The sequence below is a fragment of the Polyodon spathula genome, chromosome 2 (genome assembly GCF_017654505.1).
Source record: "Polyodon spathula isolate WHYD16114869_AA chromosome 2, ASM1765450v1, whole genome shotgun sequence".
Lineage (NCBI taxonomy): Eukaryota > Metazoa > Chordata > Actinopteri > Acipenseriformes > Polyodontidae > Polyodon > Polyodon spathula.
In genome coordinates, this window is record NC_054535.1 from 105,601,759 (window position 1) to 105,622,078 (window position 20,320).

Below are 20,320 nucleotides of genomic sequence, written 5' to 3' on the forward strand. Positions count from 1 at the left end.
GTTTGGACATCCCAGTGAGCACAGTTGGATCAATAATCAGGAAGTGGAAGCTGCATCACACCACCCAGGCACTGCCAAGAAAAGGCCATCCCTCAAAACTCAAAGCGCTATGTGCTCAAAACTCAAAGCGCTAACCCTCAAGACACACCATACCTACAGTGAAGTATGGTGGTGGCAGCATCATGCTGTGTGGATGCTTCTCATCAGCAGGGACTGGGCATCTTGTTACAATTGAAGGAAGAATGGATGGAGCAAAATACAGGAAAATACTGCAAGAAAAGCAGCTTCAGTCCACTAAGAAACTGAAGCTTGGGAGGAAATTCACCTTTCAGCAGGACAATGATCCCAAGCACAAGGCCAAAGCAACATTGGAGTGGCTCAAGAACAAAAAGGTGAATGTCTACAGTGGCCCAGTCAAAGTCCTGATCTCAATCCCATAGAGAATCTGTGGCACTATTTGAAAATTGCGGTCCACAAGCGTCGTTCAACCAACCTGAACAACCTGGAGCAAATCTGCCAAGAAGAATGGGCCAAAATCACTACGACACTGTGTGCAAAGCTGGTACATACTTACCCCAAAAGACTTAAAGCTGTTATTGCAGCAAAAGGTGGCTCTACCAAATATTAATGTGTGGAGGTTGAATACTTATGCAAGCAAGATATTTCAGTTTTTTATTTTTCTTAAAAATATTTCCCAACATAAAACAATGTCACCTTACAATAATTGATTTTGAGTTTCAGTGTTTTAAAATATAGAACAGAACGAAATTTCAATGTACCATTTGTAATTCAGTAATATGAGAAAATTGGTCAGGGGTCTGAAAACTTTTGCAAGCCACTGTGTGTGTGTGTGTGTGTGTGTGTGTGTGTGTGTGTGTGTGTGTGTGTATATATGTATATGTATATATGTGTGTATATATATATATATATATATATATATATATATATATATATATTTAGTTAGTTAGTTAGTTACTGGTGTTTACCTTTCATATTTCTTATACTTTTTCCAATCAGACATGTTTGTTTTGTTTTATATAAATTTGACTATTGTTGTGTAATGTGCTTTGAGATACACTTGTATGTTGAAATCCAGACAGACCACAACACACAATGATACGAGAGGATGTGAGCGATGCCAGGTATGGAAAACCTCATCTGATCAAACATAGAGTACTGTAGCGCCTGATGATCTTCTCTTGTATTTGTTACAACAGAACAGCAGGTTACCTGTTCCTTGTGTCAAAACCAGCTCTACTGGCTTTGTCAGAGACTTCCCAGCCCTGGTCCTGGGGAACCCATGTGTCTTCAAAACCAGCTCTACTGGCTTTGTCAGAGACTTCCCAGCCCTGGTCCTGGGGATCCCATGTGTCTTCAAAACCAGCTCTACTGGCTTTGTCAGAGACTTCCCAGCCCTGGTCCTGGGGATCCCATGTGTCTTCAAAACCAGCTCTACTGGCTTTGTCAGAGACTTCCCAGCCCTGGTCCTGGGGATCCCATGTGTCTTCAAAACCAACTCTACTGGCTTTGTCAGAGACTTCCCAGCCCTGGTCCTGGGGATCCCATGTGTCTTCAAAACCAACTCTACTGGCTTTGTCAGAGACTTCCCAGCCCTGGTCCTGGGGATCCCATGTGTCTTCAAAACCAGCTCTACTGGCTTTGTCGGAGACTTCCCAGCCCTGGTCCTGGGGATCCCATGTGTCTTCAAAGCCAGCTCTACTGGCTTTGTCAGAGGCTTCCCAGCCCTGGTCCTGGGGATCTCTTGTGTCAGATTTCAAGTTAGCTGTAACATTTTATATGTAACTTAAAATCTGTAACTTTTTAGAGCCGGAAACAATTATAAAAAGGTCTAATTAAACAACTTATTAGTTCAATTATAAAGGTTTATCTGGTCATCAGCATTTCACACACACAATGCGCGTACCTACAGAAGGTTCTCATCATGGTTTAATAATAGCACAGTACAGAAAAGATTCAAAATATGCAATATTACTGTTTTCGTGCAATACGAAACAGATATAGGAGGCGAGGAGTGTGACGATTGATGCAAAGTTAAGGCAGTTATTATGTTCACCGTGTAGACTGTGACAGACAAACAGACAAATGCATATATATGTATATTTATTTGTTTGTCTTTTTTACATGCCCTTTACAACTGCTTTTAGTTTTCTTTGAACCTGGATTTATTGGAAGGGGGCTTTGACCCGGCTCTTAGGATTCTCCAGACAAGCTCAAAGCAGGTAAAGACATACTTCAAGAACAAAGATAGTAAAATGACATTTGAACCTACTTACTCTTTAAATTTTATTGAAGTGTTTCAGTAACACAATCAGAAACAGGTTTGATCCTCCACAATCACACAGCGCTCAAGTCTATATCCTTTAAGAGAAAGGGACCTTTCGGTCAAGTGCTCAGTTTATTATTCTCAGATAAAAGGGCAGTGAATCTCAGCTCTGATTTGTAAAAAGAGCCGCCTGTGGTCAATTCCTTTCATGAGAACTAGCTATACCAGAATGCTACTTTATATGTAAAACAAATGACGTGCTTTAAAATGTCAAGCATCTTCGTTTATATTTCCGAATGTATTTAAAACAGCACAATATTTAGAGTCAATGCAAGAAAAACAAACATTCTCCCTTAAAACAGATTTATTAACATATACATCATATTATACACTTTAAAAATGCATTGATTTGATGTCACCCACGTGTATATATATATTGTCAAAGTACATTTATATCAACATTATGGATCAATTATCGTCAAACTCAATTATATATATATATGTAAAAACACATAATTTACTCAGTAAAAACTGAGTGTAAAATTATGTAAAATGTTAGCCAAAAGTGGATCTAATTCAAATGGGAGAGTCCCCAAGTATGTCCATTAAACACAGATTAGATGGTTCATGACAGCATGTGATTTTCAATGTGTTATGCGTCCAGACTGGGCCGATCACAAACTGTGAACAGCAGGCGAGCGCTGAATCTTGCTGTGCCCTGAGGAGGTGAAACATGCCAGGTAAACTTGAGCACAGACACGAGTCACCAGGGTTACAATACATGCAGATAAGACGCCACTGTGGCTCCACCAGAGAATTAGCAACGTGTGCTAAACACAGAGGAGCTGGAGTCAACATGGCAAACACAGGGAAGCAGTTTCATACACTTCTATTCTGTGGCAAACACACTCTCTGGATTTAGATTAATCCACCATCTCTTAAAAGCACAACAAAAAAAACCTAAACACGCACCAGGAGATTACATTTCCTCCATTCACTGTTTAAATTAGGAACAGTCCCATACTTGTTACATACCAATTGTACCATAATCAATATTCCCCACATAGTCAAACTGATGTGTGTCCTACTAAAAAAATAATACATTAAAAACAAACACAAAAAATAAAACCTAACTTAGGCATGGTAATAAAGTAACTACACAGAGTGCCGTTAACATTTGTGTTGATCCATTTCTATAGAATGATCCTATTAAAATAAATATATTGTGCTTCTCGTATATGGACCAGAGCGGCTATCCTTGTGGAAAAGGTAACCCCCTCCCCTCCAGCATCACGCCAAGCTACTGCAGCTGCAGGTTAACCCTTACAACCCTCTCCTCTCAATTTATGTTTCCTTTGCAAGCCAGCCTCAAAAGACATCATTTGCACACGTGATTCAAATCTGTTGCCGGACTAATCTATAATATAATATTGTGTTTGGCACAAGGAATAGTGTTTCACAAGCTTTCTTCTATATTAAAATAAAGACAGAGATCATTAGTTACTAATGTTACTATAAATTAGCCCTTCCACTTGATTTGATTTGCACAGTACTGTTCATACAGGGCCCATGCCTGACTCGTAGATCTCATGGGCAGTATGCAGTAAAACTGCTTGCTGGCTGATTAGAGGTTGAACAGCCTATCTGGCATCTTACTCAAATCAGACAGGGCATGGGAGAGGCCAAATGTTATGGCAGCTGGTCCCCCAACTGTGTGGTAAACAGAAGGCATGTCTCAGTTCTACACCAGGGTCAATATTATGCTTTCGACCAGCCGCCCTACCATGCACAATATGAGGTTAGCACAATCCCAGTTGTGTAACAGGTCATTTTTAGATGCAGGCCCGGACCTGTGCTGGTGTGCTGCAATGTCAGATTATGTTACTGAACAATTGCCTGGATCGCTCCTGATTGAGTCCTGCCAAAGCCTGAGATTTGTCTTTTCTTGGAGCGGGCACCATTCTCCCTCAAACGCAAAGGCTTGTTTTTCTTTTGTCACGCTGGCCTTTCTGGAAGACATAGTTTTGCGCCTCCTGTATAACACTGACACACCATCGATGATGTATTGATTGATTAACAATAATAAATTCTACATACACATTTTCAATATGCTTTCGACCAGCTAACATGCACAATGAGTTAGCCATCCCAGTTAACAGGTCATTTTAAGATGAGTCCCGGACCTGTCGCCTGGTGCAATGTCAGATATGATACTGAACATTGCTGATCACTCCTGATTGAGTCCTTGCCCAGCCTGAGATGTTCTTTTCTTGGAGGCACCGCACAGGCTGTCTCGCTGGCTTGGCAGCTCATTGCGCCTGTTGCTGCTTCTGTCCTTGTCTTCGCTGATACCAGAAACGGTTGTGTGGTCTTGCGAAGGCAGCGCTTCCCCAGAGAGACAGTGTCTTTCTTATTTCAGAGTTCTCCCCTGACATTATGTAAGCCCTCGTCAGGTTTGTGAAATCTCGTTCCAGGACAGTGGTGCTGGCTCCAGGGCTCGTGGCAGCGTTGATTTGTGCCGCTCTCCCCCGCTGAATCAGCATTTCCAAGAGGATTTGTGCCTTTCATCTGTTTGATGTGTCCTTCCAGCTTTTCAGCATTGTGAGCCAGCATGTAGCTGACCTTCCTCTGATGTGCCAAAGCCTCCTCCTTGTCATTGAGCTGGAACACACAGACCACAGCAGGCATTAGCGCGACATACTGAACAATTACACTTGAACAACAATCACTCCAACCCTGTGAACAAAGGGAAGCAGGTAATTATGCCAAGACCCCCGCTGAATGAGACACCTCTGCCTGCCAGTGAACTGATTAGGCAAATTAGGAACACTATACTAAGCAACTTGTTCTAGTAACTAAAAGGAGATCTTTGAACAAATAGTTGGTTTTATCGGGTATAGACCAAATGTTAAGCACTTCCCCCCACCATCCTCTGCTATCAGTAAAGTTAATACAATTACAATACATTTATCAATTAACAGTTATGCTTACAATTACGACAGGAGTTAGGATATATAAAACATATTTTGTAATATACTGAATGTTCTGTATTTTGAAATACACTTTTCTTTTATTTTTTTATACATTTTTTATCCCCATTTTTTTTTTTAGTCCAATTTGAACGTTGTCTGTAAGGACTGGAGATCAACATGGGGCCACCGTTCCCTATGTCAAGCCAATCGCTTCTTTTCACCAGACGAACCTGAGAAACTAATACTGCAAAGCTACTGAACCCTGGAGGCTAGTTTCCACCTGACCAGTAGCGATCACTGTGGGTCCCTATCTGGATAACTTGGCATGAACAGGATTTGAAGCAGTGGGCTTTTAATTGCATAACTTGCACAAGCCAATTAATTGTAATGTTGGCGGATTAGCAGCTCTACATTGTATAGCTGCAATACAATAAGATTGTGTAATGAAATGAGTTGTTACAGTTGTATATTTAAACTGAGAATGAAAGGGATTTATAATATCAAGTTTCAGGGTTCTAGTCTTCCATCGCTGAAAGCTCAAGATGTTTTTCCATATAACTAGAAGATCAATGCAGAGACAATACAAGCATCATCCAATTCAGCACAGTAAGCAGTACCTCTCTTTTCTTTTTATATATTTGCAGTCACTGAAAAGATTGTATTTTTTTACTGAAACAGGTTCGTGTTCAGTAAAGCAGAGCACTACTCAATTATCAATTAACAGTAAATCATTTCCTGCTACACTAAGATTAGAGGCCACCTCTTCAGCAGGGCACAGTGCCAAGAAGTTGTTAGAGACACAAACCAGGTCCAACAGCATTTGCAGGATCTCCTCGGGGTCATCCATCGCCTCCAGCTTCTCACAGTCTGCACTGGAACCCAGTATCCCCTTCAGCTTCTGCCCCATGGTGAGAGTGCCCGCTGCCAAAAACAACAGAGTACTGTTACACTGACTCTTCCAACAGCGCAGACCTGGATACAGGGCTGGTATAAGAAAGGAGAACTCCACTCACACCTACAGAGCATCTCCACTGGTATAAGAAAAGAGAACTCCACTCACACCTGCAAAGCGCTCCACTAGTATAAGAAAAGAGAACTCCACTCATACCTGCTGAGCACCTCCACTGGTATAAGAAAAGAGAACTCCACTCACACCTGCAGAGCACCTCCACTGGTATAAGAAAAGAGAACTCCACTCACACCTGCAGATGGTAAAGAAAAGAGAACTCCACTCACACCTGCAGAGCATCTCCACTGGTATAAGAAAAGAGAACTCCACTCACACCTGCAGAGCATCTCCACTGGTATAAGAAAAGAGAACTCCACTCACACCTGCAGAGCATCTCCACTGGTATAAGAAAAGAGAACTCCACTCACATAAGCATCTCCAAAAGAGAACTCCACTCACACCTGCAGAGCACTGGTATAAGAAAAGAGAACTCCACTCACACCTGCAAAGCGCTCCACTGGTATAAGAAAAGAGAACTCCACTCACACCTGCAGAGCATCTCCACTGGTATAAGAAAAGAGAACTCCACTCACACCTGCAGAGCATCTCCACTGGTATAAGAAAAGAGAACTCCACTCACACCTACAGAGCATCTCCACTGGTATAAGAAAAGAGAACTCCACTCACACCTGCAGAGCATCTCCACTGGTATAAGAAAAGAGAACTCCACTCACACCTGCAGAGCATCTCCACTGGTATAAGAAAAGAGAACTCCACTCACACCTGCAGAGCATCTCCACTGGTATAAGAAAAGAGAACTCCACTCACACCTGCAGAGCATCTCCACTGGTATAAGAAAAGAGAACTCCACTCACACCTGCAGAGCATCTCCACTGGTATAAGAAAAGAGAACTCCACTCACACCTGCAGAGCATCTCCACTGGTATAAGAAAAGAGAACTCCACTCACACCTGCAGAGCATCTCCACTGGTATAAGAAAAGAGAACTCCACTCACACCTGCAGAGCATCTCCACTGGTATAAGAAAAGAGAACTCCACTCACACCTGCAAAGCATCTCCACTGGTATAAGAAAAGAGAACTCCACTCACACCTGCAAAGCATCTCCACTGGTATAAGAAAAGAGAACTCCACTCACACCTGCAAAGCATCTCCACTGGTATAAGAAAAGAGAACTCCACTCACACCTGCAAAGCATCTCCACTGGTATAAGAAAAGAGAACTCCACTCACACCTGCAAAGCATCTCCACTGGTATAAGAAAAGAGAACTCCACTCACACCTGCAAAGCATCTCCACTGGTATAAGAAAAGAGAACTCCACTCACACCTGCAAAGCATCTCCACTGGTATAAGAAAAGAGAACTCCACTCACACCTGCAAAGCATCTCCACTGGTATAAGAAAAGAGAACTCCACTCACACCTGCAAAGCATCTCCACTGGTATAAGAAAAGAGAACTCCACTCACACCTGCAAAGCATCTCCACTGGTATAAGAAAAGAGAACTCCACTCACACCTGCAGAGCATCTCCACTGGTATAAGAAAAGAGAACTCCACTCACACCTACAAAGCACTCCACTGGTATAAGAAAAGAGAACTCCACTCACACCTGCAGAGCATCTCCACTGGTATAAGAAAAGAGAACTCCACTCACACCTACAGAGCGCTCCACTGGTATAAGAAAAGAGAACTCCACTCACACCTGCAGAGCATCTCCACTGGTATAAGAAAAGAGAACTCCACTCACACCTACAGAGCATCTCCACTGGTATAAGAAAAGAGAACTCCACTCACACCTACAAAGCATCTCCACTGGTATAAGAAAAGAGAACTCCACTCACACCTGCAAAGCATCTCCACTGGTATAAGAAAAGAGAACTCCACTCACACCTACAGAGCATCTCCACTGGTATAAGAAAAGAGAACTCCACTCACACCTGCAAAGCGCTCCACAGGTATAAGAAAAGAGAACTCCACTCACACCTACAAAGTACTCCACTGGTGGTCAACTCTGTCTTAGAGAACACTTCAGCTAAGAGAACACTTCGCTTGCTTCCCGAAGGCTGTTCTCTTAGACTACTGTATACCTTTGATTAGGACAGACATGTCATTTTTAGAATACTGTATTTACATTTCCAGAACCTTCCAATACCAATCGCTTGACAAAATACTAGGTATTTTACATTATAATTCAATAATACAGAGCAACAATAAAACATGTGGAATGTTTAAATAGCAATACATTTAAAAAAAACTACCCAATTCACTACATTGCTTGCAATAAGATTCCTCAAGCTGATTGTGGGGAAGCAGAATTAAATATTATGGACATATATAAAGTATCCTATAATAATACAAGCCGGTGTCCATGCTTGGCCATCTCCCAGTCACTACATGAGAACACAATGGTCACTCCCATTGAGTGTTTACCTTCGCCATTGACCTTCTTTGCTCTTGAGGGTTCCTTCCTGAGGAAGGGGTCTGCCTCCATCAGTAGCAGAGTCTGGTCAGCTCGGCGCTTCAGCTGCTGCTCGAAAGCAATTCGGAATGCGTCTGCCATCACAAAGGCTTCCTCCTTCCACTCCCTCTGTGTGTCGAGCTGAGAGAGAGAGAGAGAGACAAACGGACAGAGAGAGAGAGAGAGAGAGAGAGAGAGAGAGAGAGAGAGAGAGAGAGAGAGAGAGAGAGAGAGAGAGAGAGAGAGAGAGAGAGAGAGACAGAGAGAGATAGAGAGAGAGAGAGAGACAGAGATAGAGACAGGGAGAGAGACAGAGAGAGAGGACAACCATGTGGTAAATATGTTCTCCCCTTTAATGCTTAATTGGTTTGAGCAAACTGAGATTCTAAATAAACAGCTGATTATTGCTGGGCATTCACTTCAAAATGAGGTCCTCTATGCTCTATACTTTTTCATAAGATAACCCACCCACCCCCTCGCCCAGAGGCAATCTATTCACTGAAAAATAATCACATTATAAAGTCACTGTATATCCTTGTGCAATAAACAGTTCTTACTACTTTTTAATTAGGAATCCTAGTCTGCAACTAATTAAATCTTGAAGTGGTGGAAAATCAGAACAACCCCTGAACACATCCACACTACAGCTTCTTTTTCTTCTTTTGTTCTGCATGCAGGATTTAAAGCTAGGTAGCCTCTGGTCATGCTGCTTTATCAGAGACTCACAGCTACACAGGTACAGCCTGGTCTGCACTTGGCTGACAGATCTGCAGGTACCTGAAGCTCTTAACAGCCCAGGCTCATGGCCTCCTGGAGGCTCAGTTGGACGTACCTCTTGTTTGAGCTGTAGGACCTGCGTGCGGCTGGCGGCTGCTGATTTGGCGCAAGGACAGGGCTCCCCTCCACTGACACTGCAGCTGCACGCTCCTAGCACAGCCAGCTAGGGAGGAAAGCAGACTTAATTTACAAAGTGGAAACACAACAAAGGAAGCACATCCATCTGCGGTCTGCAATCTATAACACTAACTGCAAACTGACATTATACAAATATTACAATACATGTATAGCCCTTGTGCTCAGCCTACCTATTTTTTTTTTTTTTGTCCAAATCAGTGCAAGTTGGAGAGTTCTCCAGGCCCTCAATCCTAACTGGGGCTGACAGAGTTCCTGTTTAAATTGAACTGATATTGATCTGCGGCTGATGGAAATGAACGAGTCTGGTCTCGGATTGTTTGAGTCAGCCCCAGTGGCAGGTGCAGAAGGTGCTGGAGTCTCTAATGAGACACATGTTCCTGTTTCTTACTGACCTCTAAAGCTGTTCCCTCTCTCACACCGCCACTGCTCGGAGGCAAGGACTCTTGAAACATCTTCTGTTCCTTCACACTGAGCATGGCAAGAAGCTCCAGGTGCTGCTGATTCAGATCTGCAATTCAAAGCAAAATAACCTGTGAGCATTCAGCTTTTATTTTATATATACATTTAACATTTATCAGTATATTAAAAACATCCTTTGGAATAAAATCATGAAGTCCAGTGTTTCTGTTTTTACTCCCTGAGCTAAGAGCTTGAGAAAGTCATGCTGAATATCCTGGAAGTATCAGGAGCTGGATTCAGCAAGGAGGTGTCAAACACAGGGTGTGTGTGTGTGTGTGTGTGTGTGGGGGGGAATCTACAGTGTGTAAGAACGTATTAAACAGAGACAGGAGTATTTCAGTGGGGGGGAATCTACAGTGTGTAAGGACGTATTAAACAGAGACAGGAGTATTTGAGTGGGGGGGAATCTACAGTGTGTAAGGATGTATTAAACAGAGACAGGAATGTTTGTGTGTGTGTGTGGGGGATCTACAGTGTGTAAGAACGTATTAAACAGAGACAGGAGTGTTTGAGTGTGTGGGGGGGGGGGGGGGGGGAATCTACAGTGTGTAAGAACGTATTAAACAAAGACAGGAATGTTTGAGAGACACTGAGTAAACTGAACCAAACAAGTCATACATACAATGAAGAAACCCTGTTTTACACTCACACTGTTAACAGAAAGAGTAACGATAGAAAAATCTCCCCCACTGCACTGATCTTCTCCTGACATTGGCAAAATACACTCACACACAGGTGACTTTTCCCTCAGTATTTAATAAATAAAAAAGTCAATGACAAAAGGAATCTCAGCATCACAATGTAACAGAAATAGGAACGAAACAACCAGTACAAGAAAGGTATGGCAAAGAAAGGTTCTCAGTGGAGCAGGTTGTCATCTTGTCTCCAGGACTGTTCGTTGAGTTGCCGAGACTGGATCCTGTGAACTAGGACATTTCGATGCAGTTTACTTAAAGGAAATGTTGAGAGGTGTAACTGAGTTTCTTCAGGGGATCCTTATTGGTGCACCAGCAAATGACATCCGAGGACAAAACTGCAGGTCACTGCAAAGGGTGTTACGCACAGTAAAGAAAACTGGGGTATTGAGATGCAAGGGAGATATATAATGATTTTAATGTTCAAACGGCAGGTAAGAAACTAAACATTACATCCGAGAAAAGGTGAAATGTGAAACACAAAACAAAAGGTAAGCAAAAGTAAACTTCCACACCTCCACATTTACTTGAAATAGGGTTTTCCGATTAACTTACAAGAATTTTCTAACTTCAGCTCCTGCAGCTGGCTTGCATTCACCTCGAGGGCCCCAGTCAGAGTCTCATTTTCACTGCACACCCTATCAAAATCAAACCCACACACAGGAATACCATGACTACAAGACAACATGTTTTCTGACGTTAGACAGAGATAACTATAGTAAAAAAATCTAAACTCAACAAAACACAGAATCACTTAGGATGATTGCAAAAAACAACCAAATGAAAGAGGAAGGGCAACAACCAATTCAAACATGACATGAAGCGACAGATGCATGTCAATTCTAAATGCTACGTGCTGGTGCTTTAAAACAAAAAGCTGTAATTTCATTATGTTAAGTGACTGCTACAGCGGTACCTGATTGCACAGCACTGGAAAACAAATGCATAATTTATCTGTTATAAATATTAACATGAAGGGAGGAAAAGAGTCACAGGAAGCTGTTGCTATGAAGTACAAATGCCTGTCTCGTGTGATCTGATTAATGTAGCCTGGGCTCTGTTGAACCTGAAAGGATTACATCCACATATATGAGTGTACAAAACTAATTAGTGTATTACCTACAAAGCCATGGGAATCTCAGTTATACAAACACAAATAAAAGAGTAGATTGTAAGGCTGAGCGTGAGTCTATAAGGAGGTCAGTCCATCACAAACCTCTGGTATTTCTCCTTCCACGACTGCTCGATGTTCTTGAACTGCACTTGGTTGAATGCAATTTCCCACTGCAGTGCATTTACTTCCTGCAAACAGAAGAAGGAAAATGTAAAACAGCAAATTAATATATGGGAATCAAAGAGTGGCAGTGTTTAGGGTTTGCAGGGTGATCAGGGTTACTAAGGAAAGATTGTACACTGTTGTTCATGCTGCCCTGGAAATGAGCAGTCAATGACTCAGATGCATTCTGAGATGCAAGGCCTAGTGGCGGCAGCAGCTTTGCAACAAAACTGTCAGGAAAGGGTTCATTTTCCTTGTATGGCACCCATGCTCCAACTGGGTGCCCAATTATTTTACCTCCAATTTACAATGGCCAAGTTTGTTCACTATCCATATCAATTCCCCACACAGCTCTGGAGGACAAAGGCCAGCCCAGGGTCCGCTGTAGTGTGTTGAGGAGAAACAGTCCCTGCCAGTTTTGCCTCCCGAACCAGCAGGAGCCTGAGAGCCGATGCTGTATCCCTCCTGAATCCCCAGCAGAGACTGGTGACTTCACACAGCCAGGATGCAAACCTGCACTTACCTGACTAAGACACCCTGCACACACACGCCTTGCTTTTACCAGGTAAGCCTCTCGGGCACCACCCCCCCCCTCCCTCGAACTTGACTTGAATCACAAAATACACAGGTATAGCGAATATGAAGCCGACATCTCGGAGTGACACATGAAACATTAATCATACCACAGATAAGAGAACCCAGATACAGCAAGTTAAATGAACAGAACCAAGCCTTTGTTCAATCTTCCTTAATTACATTGCTGGCTTGTTACAGAAGTAAAAATAAATCAATCAGGGGGCCAGTTCCTCTTTTTAAAAGTAACAAAAATAAGAGATACCTTTTCTAAGAGCTTATTTCTTTCTTCGCTTTTCTGAAGCAGGGTTTTAGTGTGTGTGGTAGCTTTGTCAAACACAGCCTATTGCAGGAGAATCAAAAATAAAAAGCAAGTCACATATTTCTACAGAGTACAACACGAATCTGAATTACATAAATAAGAATCTATGTAATGCAATTAAGAGTATTCCTATATATTTTCTGAAATCGGAATGAGTTTTGCGTGACTGGAAATCGGAATGTCTTCTCAGTTCCTGGGTGCATGTGTAACGGACAGTGTCGTGGGATCCTCTGCGGTTCTGGATTCTGATAAAAGCTCTACAGTCACACCTGCAGACGAGCCTGCCTCTTTAGCAAAGCGGGTAAGACGCTTGCTTTAGAAGTGTGGTCTCCGGTTGGTGCCCTGCCTCCATCGTTACTCTACTGAAAGTACTATTGAAATGACAAAGGCACGGACAGAGATCTGGATGCTGTACCCGGCTCTGCAGTATCTTCAAGGCTTCGCATTTTCCTTCAAGCTGCCGTTGGGTCACTTCAAGCTCACTTCTCAGGATATCTGCCTCCTGCCAGAGACAAGAGTCAATCATCTATCATTAGGAACTGACCTGACTCGCTCCAGGAGTCATGCAACAGGCAACACCTAAAGGGAAACTACAGAAGCACTACAGATCTACATTTTCATAATATTTCATTTCCTACCTGTTTAATACCCTATTGTTTGTATTGCTGTTTCTGTTTAGGTCGATAGTGCCTTCTGAAAGGTCTCCTCCATGTTAATTGTTGAGAAGTGAGCTGGGGGAAGTATTTTAAAGCTGCACCGTGCAATGACGCTCATATGTCAGGGGTCATTCCACTCCAGGTTTAACAGGTAAAATGTGATAATTAACTACTTCAGGGTCTGGATGGGGGTTTAATTGGTTCAATTAAACAATTTAGAACAAGGCTGGGACAAAGACCAAAAGTGGAAGGGCCAACTATGGCTCCCCCTGTCACACAAGTGAAGTAAAGTACTGTGACTGCAAACCTGCAGAACACTGATGTGCTTCCCCACCTCACTGAGGAGTCACTTACAAAATCTGAAAAAATGGAAAACTCAACAAAAAACTTGAAATCATGTAAGAGCGCTTCATGAAAATCTATTCAGCCAGGTTTTGTTTTACATGCTTGTTAGCAGGTGCTAAGTAAAGTACGGTGCATTACAGTGCAGTGCGCAAACAGATAAACTATACATACAGATTTATGTATTGTACTGCAATTGCAAATCTGAGCTCGGGGACATGTAGAAACTGTTTATTTACTTTCAACAAATGAAGAAAATCAACAGAAAGTGCATTCTTGTGCATATGTGATTGTTAACAGCTCTAAACAGAACAGACCATTGTTCCAAGGTTATAAAAACTAGCATCATTATTAGACCATTAGATCTGTGCCTTTCAACAACTTTGTCCTGGAGTTCTTTTGAAAGCGCCTTGGTGCTCATGGTTGAGGCTTTGCTTTGAAATGCACTACACAGCAGAGGGAACCTACAGGAACTGCTGAATTTATCCTGAAATCATGTGAATCAATACAATTTAACACAGGTGGAGGCCACTTAACATGGTGTGTGATTTTGAAGGCAATTGGTTACACCTGAGCTAATTTAGGATTTCTAGAGTATTTTTTTCACTTGGAAATGGTGGGGTAGGATGTGTAGATAAATGAAAAAAACAAAACTATTTTAATGCATTTTAATTCCAGGCTATAAGGCAGCAAAAGGTGAACATTTTGAAAGGGGGTGTAGACTTTTTATAGGCACTGTACATAGCTTATTTCTTCTGTTCTTTGCTATTGTCCTTTTATTGTTTACAAGCACCCCTCAATGGGTAAATCTCCTGATTAAATAAATAAAATAAATACAGTTGAATTACCTCTGCAACCTCCTGAAGCCTCTGCTTCAGCTCTTCATTGGAAAGATCACACATCACATCTGGGGAAACTAAACAAGCATGTCAGTCACACACATGGCTGTAAACTAGAGCTGCCAATGTCATGATAATCAACATGACCTTCATGAACAAGATGTAAGTCATTGTGACAAAAAGACAAGATTCTTGGTGGTACATCTCCCTCCCGACTTGTGAGGGCACCAAGTAACAGGAACAGAATACTCTGCACTGTGTGACCTGACACTTCATTCCGAGGGTTAAAAGGAAGTCGGTCATGTAGAAAAGAGATGGAGCTTCGGTACACTAACTCATTGACCCGGGAGGTAAATAATGTGGCAGCCGCGGCTGCAATCGTTTACCAATGAGTGACGGTATAAATAGGGGCCGAAGCGATGTTATCTGTTCCTTCAATTGGTTTAAAACATTTTGAACTGTAAGGACAGTGAGAGACACCGTGAGGAATAAAAACCTTTGTGAGTGTTTTGTTTTGTTTGTTTGTAATTGTCTTGTGTTATCTATTACTAGACTGTTAAACACGATTCCGGAGCTGTGCCCAGAGGCCAGCACACACCCGGAACAGCACTGCACTGTATCACAATAAACTGGATTAGCACCAGTAGCACTAATTCACACACTAACGGGCTTGTGTATGTGCTTTCTGTGGGTGTACAATAAAAACAGGACTATTACTTGCGGGACAATCCCGGGGATTATAATTTAAGTAACACACGCTACTGAATTACTTAACATCATTATTATTTTCTGTTTGTTTCTGTTTGTCACAATCTCATGAGAAGGATCTTCAAACACACTTTTCTCTCCAGGCATTTCAGATGGCCAATATGTGAACAGATGTGCTTCAAGACAAATCTACATCGAGTAAGCAAACCCTTTATAATTATTTTTCGTGAGATCTTCTGGCTGGGCATACGCAGGTAAACAAACTTAAAAGGCGTTATTCCCAACTTTATCACAACTAGGAGAAATAAAGTCATTTGCATATTGTTGCTGGATTTGTGTTCCCCCCCCCCGGTGAATTGCGCTGGGTTTACTCATTTCAAGACCTGCCAAGGCAATTGCAAAAACACATTTTGTTCCAATGACTGTTACCTGGTAATCAGGAAGCTGGACTTGGACCAGCAGCCATGGCCACCACAAGCAAACGCCTTCACCACTACACAGGCTCCTTTGCAGGAGTGTTTATTAAGCTTGTAGCCTCAACAGAATCCATGCCAGCATCACCCCACACAATGCCCATTACACATTAGCTTTCCACCAGATTTCCAAAGTCCCAAGCCAGAGAGTAGTCCTGTTTTCCTGTCCATACTATTGTTCTGAAACTGATTTTCACCCAGCCTCCAGAGCTGAAATGCTCTGCATTAGAATATGTACCACTTGCAGAACTACAGGACTGGTGCCCAATGTTATCATTTTATATATATCACAGCATTTGTGGGAGAGAGACGAGTTTGGGTCTTTCGTGCACCCTACCTTAGAAGAGGGGCACTTTCCTGGCTATTTCTCCTCTTTTTAAATAAAACAAAATGAAAAATGTTGCAGGTGCTTTTCCATTAGACCCCACTACAAACAAATAGAAGAGGCGTCCTTACCCTCACTGTTCAGTCTCCAGCGTCCAGGACGCTTTTGAAACACGGTGTGCAGGGCGGTGTAAGCCGTCCACTTGAAAGAAACGCTCCTCAGGCGCGCAGCGGGAGCCAGACCGAGGCCGTCAGGATTCTGTGGTTTCACACCTTTCTCGTAAATCCCACCAGGCTTCATGCCCAGCCCGTACCCCAGGTCTCCACCGGTCATGTCATCCTCCCTGTCCTCCTCCTCCTGCCTCTGGGGGTCCTGCTGGCCGCTCTGCATCCTCGCCTGGACTCGCCAGCACTTTGAATGTATCGTCAGTGGCCTGAGTACAAGGGGAAATTATCCTGAATAGTTTGACTACAGATATGTCAAGTCTCACGCACAGCCTGTATATAAAAAAAACATTTATTTTTCAGCAGTTGTAGTATATTTTTACATGCACTATATAATTTTATAGTATACTCTCAAATACTACAGTAATGATAAAATTACCATTCTTTATTGCATGTGTGAGAAACACTGAACTTCAAAAGTATTAATATGCTGCTCTGTAGTTTAACTTTTTTTGGTGTTATTTTTAGCAAGCGCACACTGTAATTATAATAATTAGCACAAAGTCATAGATAAGGGGGTGCACTGCAAGATTAACCATTCTACTGTAATTCTTGATATGTATTTTTTGTACACAACTGTAAGTCGCAGAGTAAGGGCATCTGCTAAGAAATAATAGTAACTAGAAAGTTGAGTGCAGTGATACAGTATCTGTATTTGGTTCAATGACACTAAACAGCTCAGTTTAAAACTGTCCTCCTGGCTTTCTTTGCTATCTTTCAGTAAAGAGAAGTAAGAAGAGGGATCAGCACCAGGAGGGTATATTAAGGTCTTGTGTACATGTTTGTCAGGCTATTTAATCCAAAGCCCCTCTATACTACCTACTACTCTCAGTAGATACAGTCATTCATCCTTTGGTTACTGAGGTTTTTTTTTTAATGTTTTAAAGCTTTATTAAGAAAAAGGTATAATATAAACAACATAGTTAATACAAAATACACATTTTATAACAAAACTTCAGTTTTTTTTTTAAGATTGAGTCTGTTCCATTTCATGTTCAATAATAACAATAAAGGTTTCTGGCCCATTGCTTTCATTTTATGACTGTGAAGCTTATCCAATATATGGAACAAATGACAACAATTCTAAATGTTGTTTATACCCTTTTGGACAAAATACGAAAGTATACGAGTCCTATCATAAGGAATACATTGCATTGTTCCTCCAAATATCTGCAATGAACGTTTCAATATCTTTCCAAAGAATGTGGGAGAAAACACAGCCTTTGCGTGTTTAACAGATTTCTCTTTAGTTTTACGTTAATACGTAGAGTTGTATTACAGGAGTGGTCACCAAAATACAAAGAATTCCTCCTATAAAGAATGCTACGAGAATCCCTGTAAGGCTGTTTGCTCTCTCTGCCTGCCTCCATACGCGTTTAACCCGTCAGTTCCAGGATATCCCATTCTCACGCACGGATGTTCCACCTCTTTTCCTTTGCATTGTTGAATTGAGGTTTTCTGTTTACAGTACTTACCCTTATGCAAAATTTAAACAGTATAGGCTACATTAATTTGGTAATTGCAATACATTGTTATATGGAATCCATTATTACAGTATCAAACGCATTAAAATGGCCCACAAATTCTCATAGCCTTGAAACTAATATTTAAAACTAGAAGATAATACAATGAGCAAAAACGAGTTTACAATTGTTTCTATCGATCGTCATCCTACGATTGATGACTATTACTGTAATTACAGCACTTTCAAGATACAGAACAGAATCTGCGTGCCTTAACATTTCAGTGCCCATTCTGTAAATTAAAAATACAGCGAAAGAACACAAACATGAAAAAAACAACATGAACTTATTCACTGGTATCAGTTGAAAATAAAACAAAACAGACGCACATTTTAACTTCTAAAATAAGTTTTAGATTTGAAAGCTGCTCTTCATTAATGCGAGTCGACGGCTTCACCTGCTGCTACCTGTCGAGCAGGTGTGTTCATCCACTTACCTAGCTGTTCTGTCACAGTGGCAAGTCACCAGTTTAGTAGCGTTCCAATTCTATATGCTTTTAAACACCAGTCTTGGGAGGACTAATTGAAACAAACTACTTGGTCACTATTAAAGCAACTTTCAGAAGCAAAGTAATTAGTTTGCACATTTCTGTTTTAAAACGATAGGCGTATCTTTTTTCAAGTAACCGGACGTGTTACTAGCCACTGCGCAAATGCGCACATAGAGCACGCTGGGAAGTGTAGTCTTTAGCGTTGTGGCTAGTGCATTATTTCCTTTCTCTCAACAACATTCACCGCGACCCTAGGATTAAGCGGTTACGGATAATGCATGGATGGATGAACAACATTCATGGAGGTGTTTTTTTTCCCCCATAAATTGATATGAAACATGACAGTTCTCATAACATTATTTGCAGTCGCTGGGCGAACATACAATGCAATGCTTTGAAGTTAGACAAACCATGTCATATGCAGACAGGCTAAAATAATTGAATCTGTTCAGTCTTGAACAAAGAAGACTATGTGGCGACCTAATTCAAGCATTCAAAATTCTAAAAGGTATTGACAGTGTCGACCCAAGGGACTTTTTCAGCCTGAAAAAAGAAAAAAGGATCAGGGGTCACAAATGGAGATTAGACAAAGGGGCATTCAGAACAGAAAATAGGAGGCACTTTTTTACACAGAGAATTGTGAGGGTCTGGAATCAACTCCCCAGTAATGTTGTTGAAGCTGACACCCTGGGATCCTTCAAGAAGCTGCTTGATGAGATTCTGGGATCAATAAGCAACTAACAACCAAACGAGCAAGATGGGCCGAATGGCCTCCTCTCGTTTGTAAACTTTCTTATGTTCTTATATACAATTAATGCAATAGTGTTGTAAATCAAACCCTGACGTTGGCATCGTGCAAATTCTAACGACGATTATCGATCCCCTGCTGGACATTCCCTATGCACAGGGCCCCCGTTGTTGCTTGCCATCTCCGCAAGCGAGACGGGTGAAGCGATCCAAACAGGCCAGGGACATTATGGACCTGAAGGCTCAGATGGCCCAGGTCCTGGAGCTCCTGTCTAAACAGACACCTGCGGCTCCGGCCACAGTCCCAGCTCCAATGCTGCCCTAAGTACTGTACCCTCCCTCCCCCAGGGGAGATCAGGGTGACTGGAAAGAGGTGTCCCACCTGGTACAGGAGGACACGCTCTCTATAGCAGCATTCTGGGATGGGGCCTCCTTCTCCTCTGGCATCTGATCGAGGGGAACCCGGCTTCGAGGTTGCCTCGGAAGCCAACGTACCACTGATGTGTAGCTTGACCTCAGCACTTATGAGGTGCGCTGCAGTATTCTTGCAAGTCCCCTGGACGCCAGCGGCAGAACCACGCCGGTCCGTATTCCAGACATAGGCGACAGCTTCTCACCCTCAGCCTTCCCAGATTTCATGGAGGAGGTATGCTCCGCCTGGGACTGCCCTACCCAGCAACGCAGGGTGATGGAGACACACCTCAAGAGGGCGTACGGAGCAGAAGCACAGGTAACCCTCCTGGCAAACACGGCGGGTATGCTGACGACCTACATGGACACCATACTGCATGAGACCCTGCTTCCAGAGCCGGTGGCCACCTAATTACATCTCATGTCGTGTACACTGCTCCAGATCTCTGGTCTCCAGGGGCAAGTCCTTGGCAAGGGGCAAGTCCTTGGCAGGAGCCTGGCTAGTTTGGTTGTGGCTCACAGACAGCTGTGGATGTCGCAAGCAAGGCTTCCCAACGTGGATATTCCCGGGACATAGTTTTGGGCCAGCCATGGAGGAGATTCTGCAGCGATCCCACCAGGAATGCAATGCGTCCCGGCAGGTGGCCGAGTTACTCCCTC

General features: G+C 42.5%; 1 protein-coding gene across 1 annotated transcript; it reads right to left on the reverse strand.

The window, feature by feature from the left end:
- Nucleotides 1-4,321: 4,321 nt before the first annotated feature.
- Nucleotides 4,322-18,642, reverse strand: LOC121306493 (coiled-coil domain-containing protein 125-like). Its single transcript, XM_041238229.1, has 12 exons — nt 18,449-18,642; nt 16,397-16,698; nt 14,769-14,836; nt 13,338-13,424; nt 12,866-12,943; nt 11,968-12,053; nt 11,307-11,389; nt 9,990-10,105; nt 9,515-9,622; nt 8,655-8,823; nt 6,062-6,177; nt 4,322-4,945 (listed from the first exon to the last, which is right to left on the reverse strand). Exons 2-12 carry the CDS (start codon nt 16,653-16,655, stop codon nt 4,700-4,702), a joined length of 1,416 nt encoding a protein of 471 aa, XP_041094163.1. The 5' UTR covers nt 16,656-16,698; nt 18,449-18,642; the 3' UTR covers nt 4,322-4,699.
- Between the last annotated feature and the right edge of the window lie 1,678 nt (nt 18,643-20,320).